The 13,072-nt window shown below is 41.4% G+C and overlaps 1 protein-coding gene across 5 annotated transcripts in view; it reads right to left on the reverse strand.

Moving 5' to 3' along the window:
• The window catches only part of OSBPL10 (oxysterol binding protein like 10), a 232,954-nt gene that overhangs the window by 52,128 nt on the left and 167,754 nt on the right, over positions 1 to 13,072 (reverse strand). For all 5 annotated transcript variants that reach the window (XM_054692912.1, XM_037525654.2, XM_037525666.2 and 2 more), the window contains one exon: positions 4,052 to 4,262. In XM_054692912.1, coding sequence (XP_054548887.1) covers positions 4,052 to 4,262 — 211 coding nt within the window. The remainder of the gene's footprint in view (positions 1 to 4,051; positions 4,263 to 13,072) is intronic.

The raw sequence follows: 13,072 nt of genomic DNA on the forward strand, positions 1-13,072 counted from the left end.
CAATGCTAGACAACACAGTACATAGTACTGTGCCCCAAAATCACTTTAAAGGTTCAATTTCTTGCCCACACTATTAACCCATCCATAGGCCAGAATCCCAAGGAGCCTGGCCCTTGCCAATTCTGAGGATGGTCCCCCCTGTATTATTGACAAACATGTAGAAGTAGGCATCCAGACTGAGGAAAACAAATACCCTCTGATCCTACACCCCTCACCCCAATGATTTGCCTACATCAAACATTTCCAACAGATTTAGTAGTCACCGGAAACAGAAGAGGACTGCATCGTACAAGCCTTGGCCAAAAAGTCAAGTTACTTTAGTTGTCATTACAAACATCTCCAGAAACAAGTTAAAGGAAGCATTTCTGCCCACTGTGGGTTTTGTTTTGTTTTTTTGTTTTGTTTTGGTTTTGGTTTCTTATTTTCTCGTGTATGTGCTGTGTATTCACAATCCACTGTATCTTAGAAATAACATCAGGTATCAGTGTAGGAGGCCAAAAAGTACAGGTGAGAAGCAGATGGATACTAAAGTAATTTTCAGATTTCAGTTCAATTGTTCAATGTGCTTGAAACTAAATAAGCATTAGGGAACAACAGTGGTAGGCATATGCTCCAAAAACATATTCCCTAACAGATACAATGAAATAAATGCTGCAGGAGATGAAATGCTACAAGACCGCAAATTAATTTTTGATCCAGCAAAAAGGCAGCAGGGAAAAAAAAACAACCACCACCCAGTTGTAAGGGTCAGAAAACAAAGAGACTTTCAGCAGCAACAAAGGATAGGTGGTATGCTGTGGGGAGTCTAGACCTCCCTGCCCACTAAACATTTAAAGGGAACCCTGACTGACTTCCACTTTAATGAGATCTTGATTTCCATCAAGTCAGCAGGGCACTTCTTAGATATAACCATTATGTTTTCATCGCTGGGAGTCAGGCGATAGCTGCTATCAGCACCAAGAGCCCTGCTATTTTAAACAAATGAATCTTGTTGTGATACCCCACGCTCTTATTTCACTAACTTGAGATTCTGGAATTCTGTTTTAACAGTAGGCAGCTATGATGTTTTGAATGCAGCAAGTGAATTTTTTGTTTTCCCCAACAAGATTTAAAAGATACATGCAGAGTGTTATAAAACTTAAGGTTCTGTGTCATATGGAACATAACTATTGAAAGAGCTAAGAAGCCAAGGAAACGAAATAACCACTGTGGTTTTCTAACTCCCCACCAGGGCACTGTGTGAGGTTGATTGTGCTCCTAGCCATCTCTGCTCAGAAGCCTTTCAGGATCACGTGATCCCGTGACCAAGAAACAAAAGGACAATCACTCCTTTTTCCAATGGATTTGGAATAAAACTGGTACCACTCCAGGAGAAGACCCTGAAGGACCGAGGAATGGCACGAGACAGCAATTAATTGTATTTATGCTGTAATGAGATCATTAGCATCTTGCCGTAGATGCTGAAAATATACTACTACTTATTTGAACAAGTTTTAGGGAAAAGTTAGGTTAGTTCAGTAATGTGTGAGGTGTTTGTTTGAAAAATAAAATAACCACTGATGCTTCATGCTCCCTAGTCTCCAACCTTTAGTCAAGTTCCATGATTTAAAATGGCTGACAGGGGCCTCCCTTGGTGGCACAGCAGTTGAGCGCTGGGCTGCAAAGCTGCCCGCAGCCTCTGCAGCACCAGTTTCATCCCCGGCTGCTGGCGAGGGTCCCACATGGCGCGTAGACCTCTCCTGCTGCCCGCTGCTCCCCTCAGCAGTGTCCTCCGTCAGTCTGCCTGTTCTTGCTCCCCGCTCTGGTGGATTCTCTCACCCTCACTGCACTTCTGACTGTACCCAGTGCTTGTATAAATAAATAAATAAATCTTTTTTAAAAAAATAAAAAATAAAAATAAAATGGCTGACAGGAAGGAAGGACTGACAAATGTGTGGGGTGAGGGGCACAGCTGAGAAGGCACGCAGGTGCTAATACTATATATATCAGGGACACTGCTCATTCTCCCCTCCTCCCAAGGAGTTTCCATTTCCAACTGTGGTCACCACATCTGAAATTTCATCACTGAGTGTTCTCCCTCCAAGCCCTGAAAACCACCAGAGAACCAGTGAAAATCAGGTGGGGAAATACAAGTTTTCTAGAAACCAGTCCTAAAGAAAGGTCTAAGGGATTGATTTTAGGAATAATAAAATGGTTCAAGCTCATGCTCACCAGTGGAAGAGTCTTGGGAAGAGCCCATTAGGTTGCAGAGGTTAGAAGTGAAGAGTTAGAAATGAGAGACCACAGAATCCTCAAAAGTCTGACTGTGAATTTGTCCCCGAGCCCCTTCGGGTCCCCTGGGCTCCATCCAGTCAGGAAAAGTCAAGGAGCCTCCTGGGGCTTCAGCATTAGAGTTTCATTTTTTACATTGAGAAGGAAGAAAAAGTCAACTTAGGTGTCTTCACTCTGAGGCTGAACACGCACACAACCTAGACTGGATCCTGAACCAGACTTCTTTTTCCTTTTGTTACAAAGGACATTGACAGGGTGGCTGGAGAAAGTCAGTAAGGTGGACTGTGTTAACGTCCTGATTCTGATCACTGGGCTGTCATTAGATAGGAGCATGTCCTTTTTTCAAGGGAATACACACTGAAGTATTTAAGAGCAAAGACTTAACATATCTGCAAGTTACTCTGAAGTAGTTAGCAAATTACAATGTTTATAAAGAGAAAAAAAATGATGCGAATATAAAAAAATAACATTTGGAAACTGATGAATGAGAATTTTTCATACTATGTTAGTACCTTTTCTGGATGCCTAAATAACTCACAAATGAAAAAGAAAACAAGGTAAACACTTATCTGCTCTAAGAAAATTATGACGTGAACAAGACAATGTCCTTGGCTCTACTTTGGGGGACCCAGAGGCTGGTGGGTCGTCTACACTGGATTGAACTAAGAACCCCAAGAAGAGAGAGGCATCTGCCACAAAAAAGCCCATCTCTGGCCTCGGGCGAGTCATCTAACTGCTGAGTTTCGGGGTCTCATCTACGTGAGGGGCTCAGTACCTACTTTATGAAGATTCCAGAAAATGTGTTGCAAAGGCCAAACGCTGGAAGAATCAGGGCTCAGTGAATGATGGTGGGTATTTAGAAAGAGACCCAAGTTACCCACACACTGGGTACCACTGTGGAAAACCAACACCCCTTTTCATCTCAGTGACAGAGGGTAAGGTCAACACAAGAAAGCACGAACCACGGACAATCACTCTCAACCTAGCTTTACTTTCATCACCCAAGTTGCCTTGTTTCCTCATTAATTAAGTGACCCCCAGGCAACAAAGCTCAATGAAGCTTCTGTTCATCTATTAATGCTAATGCTTTACAATTATATATAACAATGAACCTCAAGCTATTTTCACCTTTATCGTTGAATTTAATCTTCACTAATATCTTGATATCCGCTTATTGATTAAACCCTTCTCCAAAAGGATTGCAGCATCTCAAGGGAGTATATCATTATCTCTAGATCCTTGAAAAAGAACTAGAAATGCTTCTGGTGTGTCTTCCAGAGAAATCCCCCCAGCTCCATGTGGGAGCCTCAGGAGGATGGTGGCTGTAAGAGTGAGAGGGCAGAAGGCAAAGGGCATGTCCCTCACAGAGCATCAGCTAGAAGATAGCAGACACACACCACAGGTGTAGTTAGATGCTGCACAGCAATGGATTTTAAAAGCAGAGCCTGGAGCACAATCACAAATGGAACAAGATCCAGAACACACTGCCTCGAAGTCCAAAGGAGCTCCAGAATACCTCAGGGGCACATGTTCAAGTTGTCATAGGATGTTATATTTCTCACTGGTTTAAAAAAAAAAAGTAATCCCAAACTGCACAAAGAAGGAGGGAGGAAAACATGGAGCAACACTGGAGCACAAGGATGGATGGATGGATGGATGGATGGATGGATGGATGGATGGATGGCTCGATCAATCGATGGATCAACTGACAGATAGATCTAAGGGAGGAAGGCCATGGGACACACACACTCATGGGCAAACCCAGACTGGAGGGTCTTACCTGAGGCTCCTGACTTGAGGCTAGGCTGGCCCACCTGGTGCACACTCTGCTGTAGCAGGTTCAGGCACTCGCCCAGGCAGCTGAGGGTGGCAGCAGAGGTAGCTTTCAGGAGCAGCAGATCCTGGTCCAAGGCTGTGAGTGGGCCAGAGCCTGGTAGGGACTCGATGGCATGCACAAGATTCTTCTGCTGTCCTTCCACCTGGCTCATCATCTACAAAACAAGAAAACAGCAGGGAAGTGAGTGAGAAGGCCTCTTTTCAGTAGGCTTGTGAGCTGGAACTGGAGCCATGGGGCTCGAGGAAAATGATGAAATACTGTCATCCTGACATGAGTGAAGGTGAGTCAGTTCAGATGGTCTCGTGCACATTGGTCCTCAAACCATGCGGGTTGCATGCCATGTGTCTGGGTCCATCCACCCAAAGGCACACACATCTGCAGCTCTAATGGAAAGAATCTTAGAACTTCAGAGTTGAAAGGGACCATTAGCGCATCAGAGTGTATCATTTACAGAACTTCTGAAGGCAAGTCACCAACAAACACACTAAAGGTAGAAGTCCTTGTGATCATCTTTAAGGTTCTTCTCTCATGGAAGGTTGTCTGAGACAGCAAATACATGGTGGCTTTTCCTCAGAGCAAGGGAAATTCCTTGCTTTTTTTTTTTTTTTTCAGGATAGACTATAGCTTTTTAATGCCTTTGCATGTCTTTCTGTGTTTCTCATATTTCAATGGCATCTTCTTTTTTTTTTAAGTAATTTTTTTTTATTTTTATATTCCCCATATGATTGCACCCCCATCATTTTGACCAATCCCTCCTTCCCCCCCCACCCATAGTGTGTCTCTGGTTCATAGCTGTTTGTTGATTTTGACTTTTTCTTTCTTATAGTTATTCTTTTTCCTGGTCCCTTATTTAGGTTTTCTAGATTCCTGCTATGAGTGAGACCATCCGGTATTTTTCTTTTTCTTTCTGGCTTATTTCGCTGAGCATGAGCCCTTCCAGCTCCATCCATGTTGCTGCAAATTGCATGAGTTTATCTTTTTTGATTGCTGACTGATTGCTAATTTGATTGATTGCTAATATTCCATGGTGTATATGTACCACATCTTCTTGATCCAGTCATCTATTATTGGGCATTTGGGTTGTTTCCATATCTTAGCTATTGTAAATAGTGCTGCTATAAATATAGGAGTGCTTTCCCTCCAGCTTCAACCCCTAACTTCCTGGCAGTCTGATTTGAAGTTTGAGAAACAAAAGTGAAATCTGGGGCTGGTGTTTGTGCAAAGGAGGTGCCAGTGAATCTGGTGCCAAACTCCTCCACCCCCTAACTGCTGGAAAGGATATGATTTTCTTAACATCATGTGAAATGCCAGGAGTGAGGAAAACCAAGGATTCCAAAGCCAGCCCCAGATAAGCAGCAGTCTAATTCGACCTTAGAATTAACAAATTAGGAAGAAAGGAACTTTAGAACTAGAGACAGATTATCTTGTGTAATTCATCTCCCTCTTATTTTACAGCATATCTCACTAAACAAGGTAACATGTATAAAATGCATGTCTAAGAGTCATTTTGAAAAGAGGAAGCAAGTTGCCCACCCAAGGTCAAGGACCTACTTGGAATCAGACACAAGAACCAACACCTGTTCTGTAGACTCTGGTTCCTGTTCTGTAAGCCTCCCTCACAAAACCTGTTCTTAATTTGAAGCATTATCTCCTACTTTGTCATTGTCATCCCCAAAGGATCCTTGTAGCCCTCATGATGTCACCAGCTGGGGAGAAGCATTAAATCTGGAAGGAGCAGTGAATAAGAACACAAACCTCACTGCATGCTCGATCTTATTTTTCTTATTTCCTTTAAAAAATTAACCATTTTCTACCATTCTGTGTAGGTATTTCCTTTTGTAAAAAAGTAGCTCATCAATTGCAGTCCTACTTACCCAAATAGGTGCCATTACTCAAAATTTTTTTAATCAGTGTTAATAAATACATTAAGCAGATAAGGTCTGGAGCATTCTCACTTTAATGTGCACACCCACCCTCTGGGCATGAAAGCTGACTTTTGCAGATCATAACACCTCCCATTCTGCCTCCTAAAGCAGTGCCTGGAGTCAAACAGGGGTGGAGCTCAGTAAGTTTCATTTCCCCTTCAGGTGCTTGCTTAAAAATCACCTTCTCAGGAAAACTTTCTGATCCACCTAAATGCTTCTACAGCCCAACCTTTGCACTCCTATCCCCCTTACCAAATTTACTCTTCTCCACAGTATTCACTACCTTCCAATCTAACTAGTATTTACCTATTCATGCTCATTTGTAAGCAGAGATTATTCCATCTCTGTTGTTCACTACCTCCCAAATTACAGTAAGTATCCGTGGAATGAATGAATGAATGCCCCGTATCAGTCTTTCTTTCACTGACATGTAAGAGAATACACTAGTCTACAGAGATCATTATACTCAATTAGCATAATATGGCTGGAGACAGAGGATAGTAGAGGATAACACTTCCATTATCTGTTTAGGCTTACTAAGAAATACTGTCAATTGGCTAAATTTAACTTTCAAGAAGATGAAATGTTTATGTATTCCTTGACAGTTAAGTATATGTAGAACTGCTAGCAGCTAGGGAAAAGTGGATTTCCAGCTATTTGTCATAGTCAGTATTTCCATAATTTCCTACCATAAAATCTGGCCTTAAAAAAAGATGTGAGCACTGGGAAAAAGGAAGTATGATAAAATGTGTAATGTGTCATGTTCCTGACTATTAAAGTTGATGCCATAACATTTAAAGGAATAGGTGAGTAAAATCAATTCATTAACTATATGGAATATACTCATTTTTAATCAACAAAAAAGAATGAACTGTATTCTAATTATATAGTGTAGAATAAATACCTGTTATTCCCCAAACATAAATATTACGTAAATCTTGGGTAATACAAACACTGAACTGACTTACAGAATCTTCTATTACAACAGTGTCGCATGCCCAGACACTCCGTAAAGTATTCGACGGTACTGTCAAGAGCCCCCTGCCAGTGCCAGATCAGGACAACCTTTTAGAGGGGGCACTTGACACAGGCAGCGGGTGGATATGATGGTTACAGTGACTGAAGAGCTACTGACACTATGCGAGGGGTGGTCAGGAGTGCTAAACGCCTCTCCAATCTGGGCACAGACCCATTCCTGTTCAAAATGCCAACAGGGCCCCCTTGAGTAGACAGATTCAATAATCAGGCACAGGGTGGATTTTAACATCTTCCCTGGTAAACTGAGCACTAAAAAAGAAACAAGGCCAGCACAGTGCTTGATACACAACAGATACCTCCTAATGATTCATTTCACCCTCCTTTCCAAGTGATGTGAAGCAGAGTGCTCTTCTTTTATGACACAAACAGTGCCAATCTGCACCATCAGGCTCTAAAAGAAATTGAATAAACAAACAAAAAAAAAAAAACCCACAAGATTCCCAACCTCAGAGCTGTACATCAGTGTTATTACTTCTCCAATATTTCTAAGACTCGGAGGCACTGAAGAAGAGTCTGCATCAGACATTGGGAGAACACGTTTTAGTGATTTCCATATCTAATTTTAATTAAGGGCACACATGAGAAGACGACTATGGCACTGAAAAGCTGTACAAAATAAAAATGCCAACATCAGCTTCTTAAAGTGGCTCTTTCTCCCCCTCAAGGTCCCTGCTGGCTTATCAACGGGTGGACTCACCTACTGAGATCAGCCTTTGAAAAAGTTGAACCACTTACTTTAATTACTTAAGTTTTGAATCAGAGCTCTCAAGGCTTCTTCTCAAACACATAGACATGAATCATCTGTGGTTAAAAAAACAACAAAAGCATGAAGACGATTTCTTTCTGGCATTTGATTTCTACCATCAGAGGCATCATCATCTTGTAATACGGGTGCAGCATGGGATCCCAAAGGACATCTCAAGTTCTAGCCCCTGATAACATGAACTGAAGTGATAAAAGAGACTTAGTGTTAGTCTAGTTGAACTTCACAGAAAAGCAAACTTCACAGGGAAAGAAATTCTAGGGCCCATTTCTCACAGCACAAGTAAGCACATACGCATTTACAAAATGAAATCACAGGACTTGATGCTGACAAAATCAATGTAGGCAAACCAAAATGCAAAGACCAAACTCCAGTGACACCCAGTTCAACAAGGTTAGATCTGGCTAAGATTGAAGAGGGCAGCAAGGGGCTCCATTTGCCTTGGCTGTTTGACTGTTCTGAGCTGCAAATCTTGGTGCAGGTTTGGAGAGGTGCCAGAAAAGTCCAGTCCTAACATGCCAGCTATTGATGGACACCAGTTCAGTCATCCATTTATATCAAGGAATCAGCATCAAGCATCTCTGAACACAGATCTCCTACCCCAAAGTAACTAGGGTTTCTTGCCTTGGTCTGCAGAAACCTCCTGGGCTCACAGATTCCCTAGTACCTTCAGCCACTCAATCAATTTAGCTTGGACGTAGACCAAACAATTTCATGCCAACTTCAAAGAGGTCTTAGTTTGGCATTTCTCCTCAGTCTGGTGGAACTCTGGAGCCCTTTCTAAGTCTCTCCTCTCGGTCAGAAATCAATGTTTGGCCAATTTAGGCACTTTTTTCATTCAGCCAAAGTACTTAACCTAGGTTTAAAGCAACACATATACACCCACAGAACTCACAATCCCATCAACAGAAATGCACCATTCCACTACTCTCTTCAGCATTACTTGAATACTCCAGGAGACTACTACCCAAGAAATGGTTTGAGAGCTCATTACAGAAACTTCCTGAAACACATATCAACTAATAGAAACCACCAACAAACAACTTACACTCAAATACTTTGAATGCCTTGCCTCCAAATCCTTGCTTATTTCCACCAATCCTGAACTACTGGATCTTAATCTTCGGCTAATCCTAATCAAGTCTCTGTATTATAAACCAAAACATCTAATCCTCAACAAATCTGGATCTTGTTCTCCCCTCTAGAAGACACCCCCAGTGCCCTGTGGGGGTGGTGTTTTCTTTATAGAGTTGAACAATATAGGCATTTTGTCTTATCAACAGATTGTGCTGTCGATTTATGTTGAGTGTGTGATTTTGGAAAGCTGACATTCCAAACTTTAGTCTTTTTTTCAAATTGAGAGAACAGGGGCACAGTAAGTCCTGGCTTCACACCTGAATGATTTCTTCTTCTTGTTTAATTTCCCACACGAACCTTCCTCCTGCACTTCCTGGCCATGTCATCTCTTACTGCGCCTCTTGGCACAACAGTAACCTGGCATGATACCCCACCAAGTGTTTCCTTTCCCCTTGGGACACCACTCTCCATACTGTCAACTGAAAATAAATAAAGCATCAATGACAAAGAGTATATCCGATAGTTAAAGTAAGGCTCTGAACCCTGAAAGCACTGTGACGGTTTTATTCTGTTCCAATAAACACAAATTTCAATTTAGTTTACATTGGCTGGAACAGTGAGTCATTGATATTAAAAATGCAATTATGCTGAATAGGAGAGAATTCTGTTTCTAAGTTGTTCCAACTTCAAGATGGGTTGATGCTAGAGGAAGGTAGTATAGGATTTACTCTCTTACTTTATAACGAACACTGCAGAGATGCAAAGGCCAGGTTAAATCATTTTTATTTGGCCCATTGTTATATCTTTTTTTATTTGGCTTCCTGGGCCATTATTGGATGTGAGAAGACTGGCTTTACCTTCAAGCAGCAGATTCCTGCATAGGCTATTGGATGGAGCCTGTTCATACTCTAAGTCTCTTAAGGTGGCTTTGCTCTCTTCTCTGTGAGACTCAAGGGAGGGGTGTCCGCAGAAGACCCTCTAATATATGCCCAGATGCTCCAAGCACAACCCTGTGCAGGCCAGCCAAACATAAGTGTAAGAGGGACGTCCCCAAGAAAAGGAGAGATTCCAGGTTCTCTGCCCCACCCAGGGATGGGTAGAGCTGAGCAGGGAGGAGAAGCAGGAAAGGAGACTGGAAGAAGGCAGAAGGTTGGAAATCAAGAGGAGACCTGGGGGAGGCACATGGAGCAGAGAGAAATGTGAGGAAGCTGCACCTGCTTCTTGGTCTTGGACTGGTTGAAACAAATGTGAGAGACCCGGGAGCTAGTTAACAGTGGCAGCTTCTATTTTGATTTTGATCTTGTTCCTTCTGTCCCAGACCTGCTGGGCCCCTTCTGCCCCTGTGGGTCCCCATCAGGAGGTGCCTTACACCTGTGGCAGGCTTTCAGGTCTCAGAGGCCCTCCTCTGGGCCAACCTGTTTGGCTGGGCATTTACCCACGAGGGGATGGGTAACTTTGGGTGTTTGATTTGGAAACTATTTTATCTATTCTTTTCTTTCTCTTTATTGTTCACTAATTGTATTAAAGTTCCAGGACAGCAGATTTTTGTCTACTCTGGAATCATACACCCTTTGCTTTGGGATCTATGTTGTTATCACTGAGGTTGACCATTCCTAAATGACTTCAGCTGGGACCCCAGATTTCTGTGCATCCCACCCCTGGGAGACAGAATAGCCTAATAGTATTTTTAAGTTCAATATTTTGACACTTGGCCTTTACCTCATGAAATGAAGGGTCTAGAAGTGACAGAAAAGAGTAGCTGAAAGGTCAATCCAGAGATGAAGGACATCCAAAGTCTGTTCTATTCCCTCCATAGTTCACAAATGAATATGTGAGTATTATTAAGAAGTGTCACTGCTACTTTAAATGAGCCCACGCTGTCTGGAGCAAAAGCTAAAGCAAAATTCAGAACTGCGTGCAAGCACACGCATATACACACACAGACACGTTCTGATGATGTGATGAGTCTGTTCCATTTCTCAAAAACAAAGTCCCTCGCACAAGGATGGTTTAACATCCGAAAATCAATCAACGTTATCCAACACATCAACAAAAAGAAATATAAAAACCATATGATAATATCAATAGATGCTGAGAAAGCTTTCGACAAAGTGCAACACCCATTCATGATAAAAGCCCTTGAAATTCTTGGGATACAAGGAACATACCTCAACATCATAAAGGCCATCTATGACAAGCCAACAGCCAGTATCATTCTCAATGGTGAAAAGCTGAAAGCAATTCCATTAAGATCTGGAACAAGACAAGGATGTCCACTCTCACCACTGCTTTTCAATATAATACTGGAAGTCCTAGCCAGAGCAATAAGACAAGAGAAAGACATCCAAGGAATCCAAATAGGAAAAGAAGAAGTCAAACTATCACTATTTGCAGATGATATGATATTATACATAGAGAACCCCAAAAACTCCACAGAAAAACTAATTCAACTCATCAGTCAGTTCATTAAAGTGGCAGGATACAAAATCAACACGCAAAAGTCAGTAGCCTTCTTATACACAAACAATAAATCTGAAGAAGAAGAAATCAAAAAAACCACCCCTTTTATTATTGAAACAAAAAAAATCAAATATTTGGGAATAAATCTAACAAAAGAGGTAAAGGACCTATACAAAGAAAACTATAAAACACTGTTAAAAGAAATAGAAGAAGACACAAAGAAATGGAAAGACATCCCCTGCTCATGGATTGGAAGAATAAACATTATTAAAATGGCCATCCTACCAAAAGCAATATACAGATTCAATGCTATTCCAATCAAAATCTCAATGGCATTCTTCAAAGAAATAGAACAATTATTGATGAAATTCATATGGAATCACCAAAAACCCCGAATAGCCAAAGCTCTACTGAAAAAAAAAGAAGGAAATGGAGGCATCACACTCCCAGACTTCAAACTATACTACAAAGCCATAATCATCAAAACTGCATGGTATTGGAACAAGAACAGACATACAGACCAATGGAATCGAATAGAAAATCCAGAAATAAACCCACAGATTTATGGTCAACTAATCTTTGACAAAGGAGCAAAGACTATGCATTGGAGCAAAGAAAGTTTGTTCAATAAATGGTGCTGGGAAAACTGGGTCGCTACATGCAAAAGAATGAAGCTTGACCACTACCTCACACCATACACAAAAATCAACTCAAAATGGATTAAAGAACTAGACATAAGACCTGAAACCATAAAATACATAGAAGGAAATATAGGCGAAACACTACGGGATTTGCACATCAAAGACATCTTTACAGACACATCACCCAAAGCAGTGATAGTGAAGAGAAAGATAAACAGCTGGGACTACATCAAATTAAAGAGCTTCTGCACAGCAAAAGAGACAATAACAAAAACAAAGAGAAACCCCACCAACTGGGAGAACATTTTTGCACCCAACACTAATGATAAAGGACTGATCACAAAAATCTGCAAAGAGCTGATGAGACTCAGCAACAACAAAGAAAATAATCCAGTCAAAAAATGGGCAGAAGAGCTAAAAAGAAACTTCTCTGAAGAGGAAATGCAAATGGCCAACAGACATATAAAAAAATGTTCAACATCACTTGCAATCAGGGAAATGCAAATCAAAACTACCATGAGATACCATCTCACACCAGTGAGAATGGCACATATTAAAAAAACTAGCAACAACAAATGTTGGCGAGGATGTGGAGAAAAAGGAACTCTTCTGCACTGTTGGTGGGAGTGCAAACTGGTCCAACCACTATGGAGAGCTGTGTGGAGATTTCTGGACCTACTAAACATAGAGCTTCCATATGATCCAGCAATTCCACTCCTAGGTATTTACCCAAAGGACACAGAAACATCCATTCCAAAGAGCACCTGCACCCCTATGTGTATAGCAGCACTGTTTACAATAGCTAAGCTTTGGAAACAACCCAAATGCCCAAAAGTAGATGACTGGATCAAGAAGATGTGGTACATATATACCATGGAATATTACTCAGCATTCAAAAAAGATAAACACATGCAATTTGCAGCAACATGGATGGCGCTGGAAGGGATCATGCTCAGCGAAATAAGCCAAAAAGAAAAAGAAAAATACCGGATGGTCTCACTCATAGCAGGAATCTAGAAAACTTAAATAAGGGACCAGGAAAATGAATATAAGAAAGTGA

The sequence above is a fragment of the Talpa occidentalis genome, unplaced genomic scaffold (assembly GCF_014898055.3).
Source record: "Talpa occidentalis isolate TD23 unplaced genomic scaffold, MPIMG_talOcc4v2.1 talOcc4.10, whole genome shotgun sequence".
NCBI lineage: Eukaryota > Metazoa > Chordata > Mammalia > Eulipotyphla > Talpidae > Talpa > Talpa occidentalis.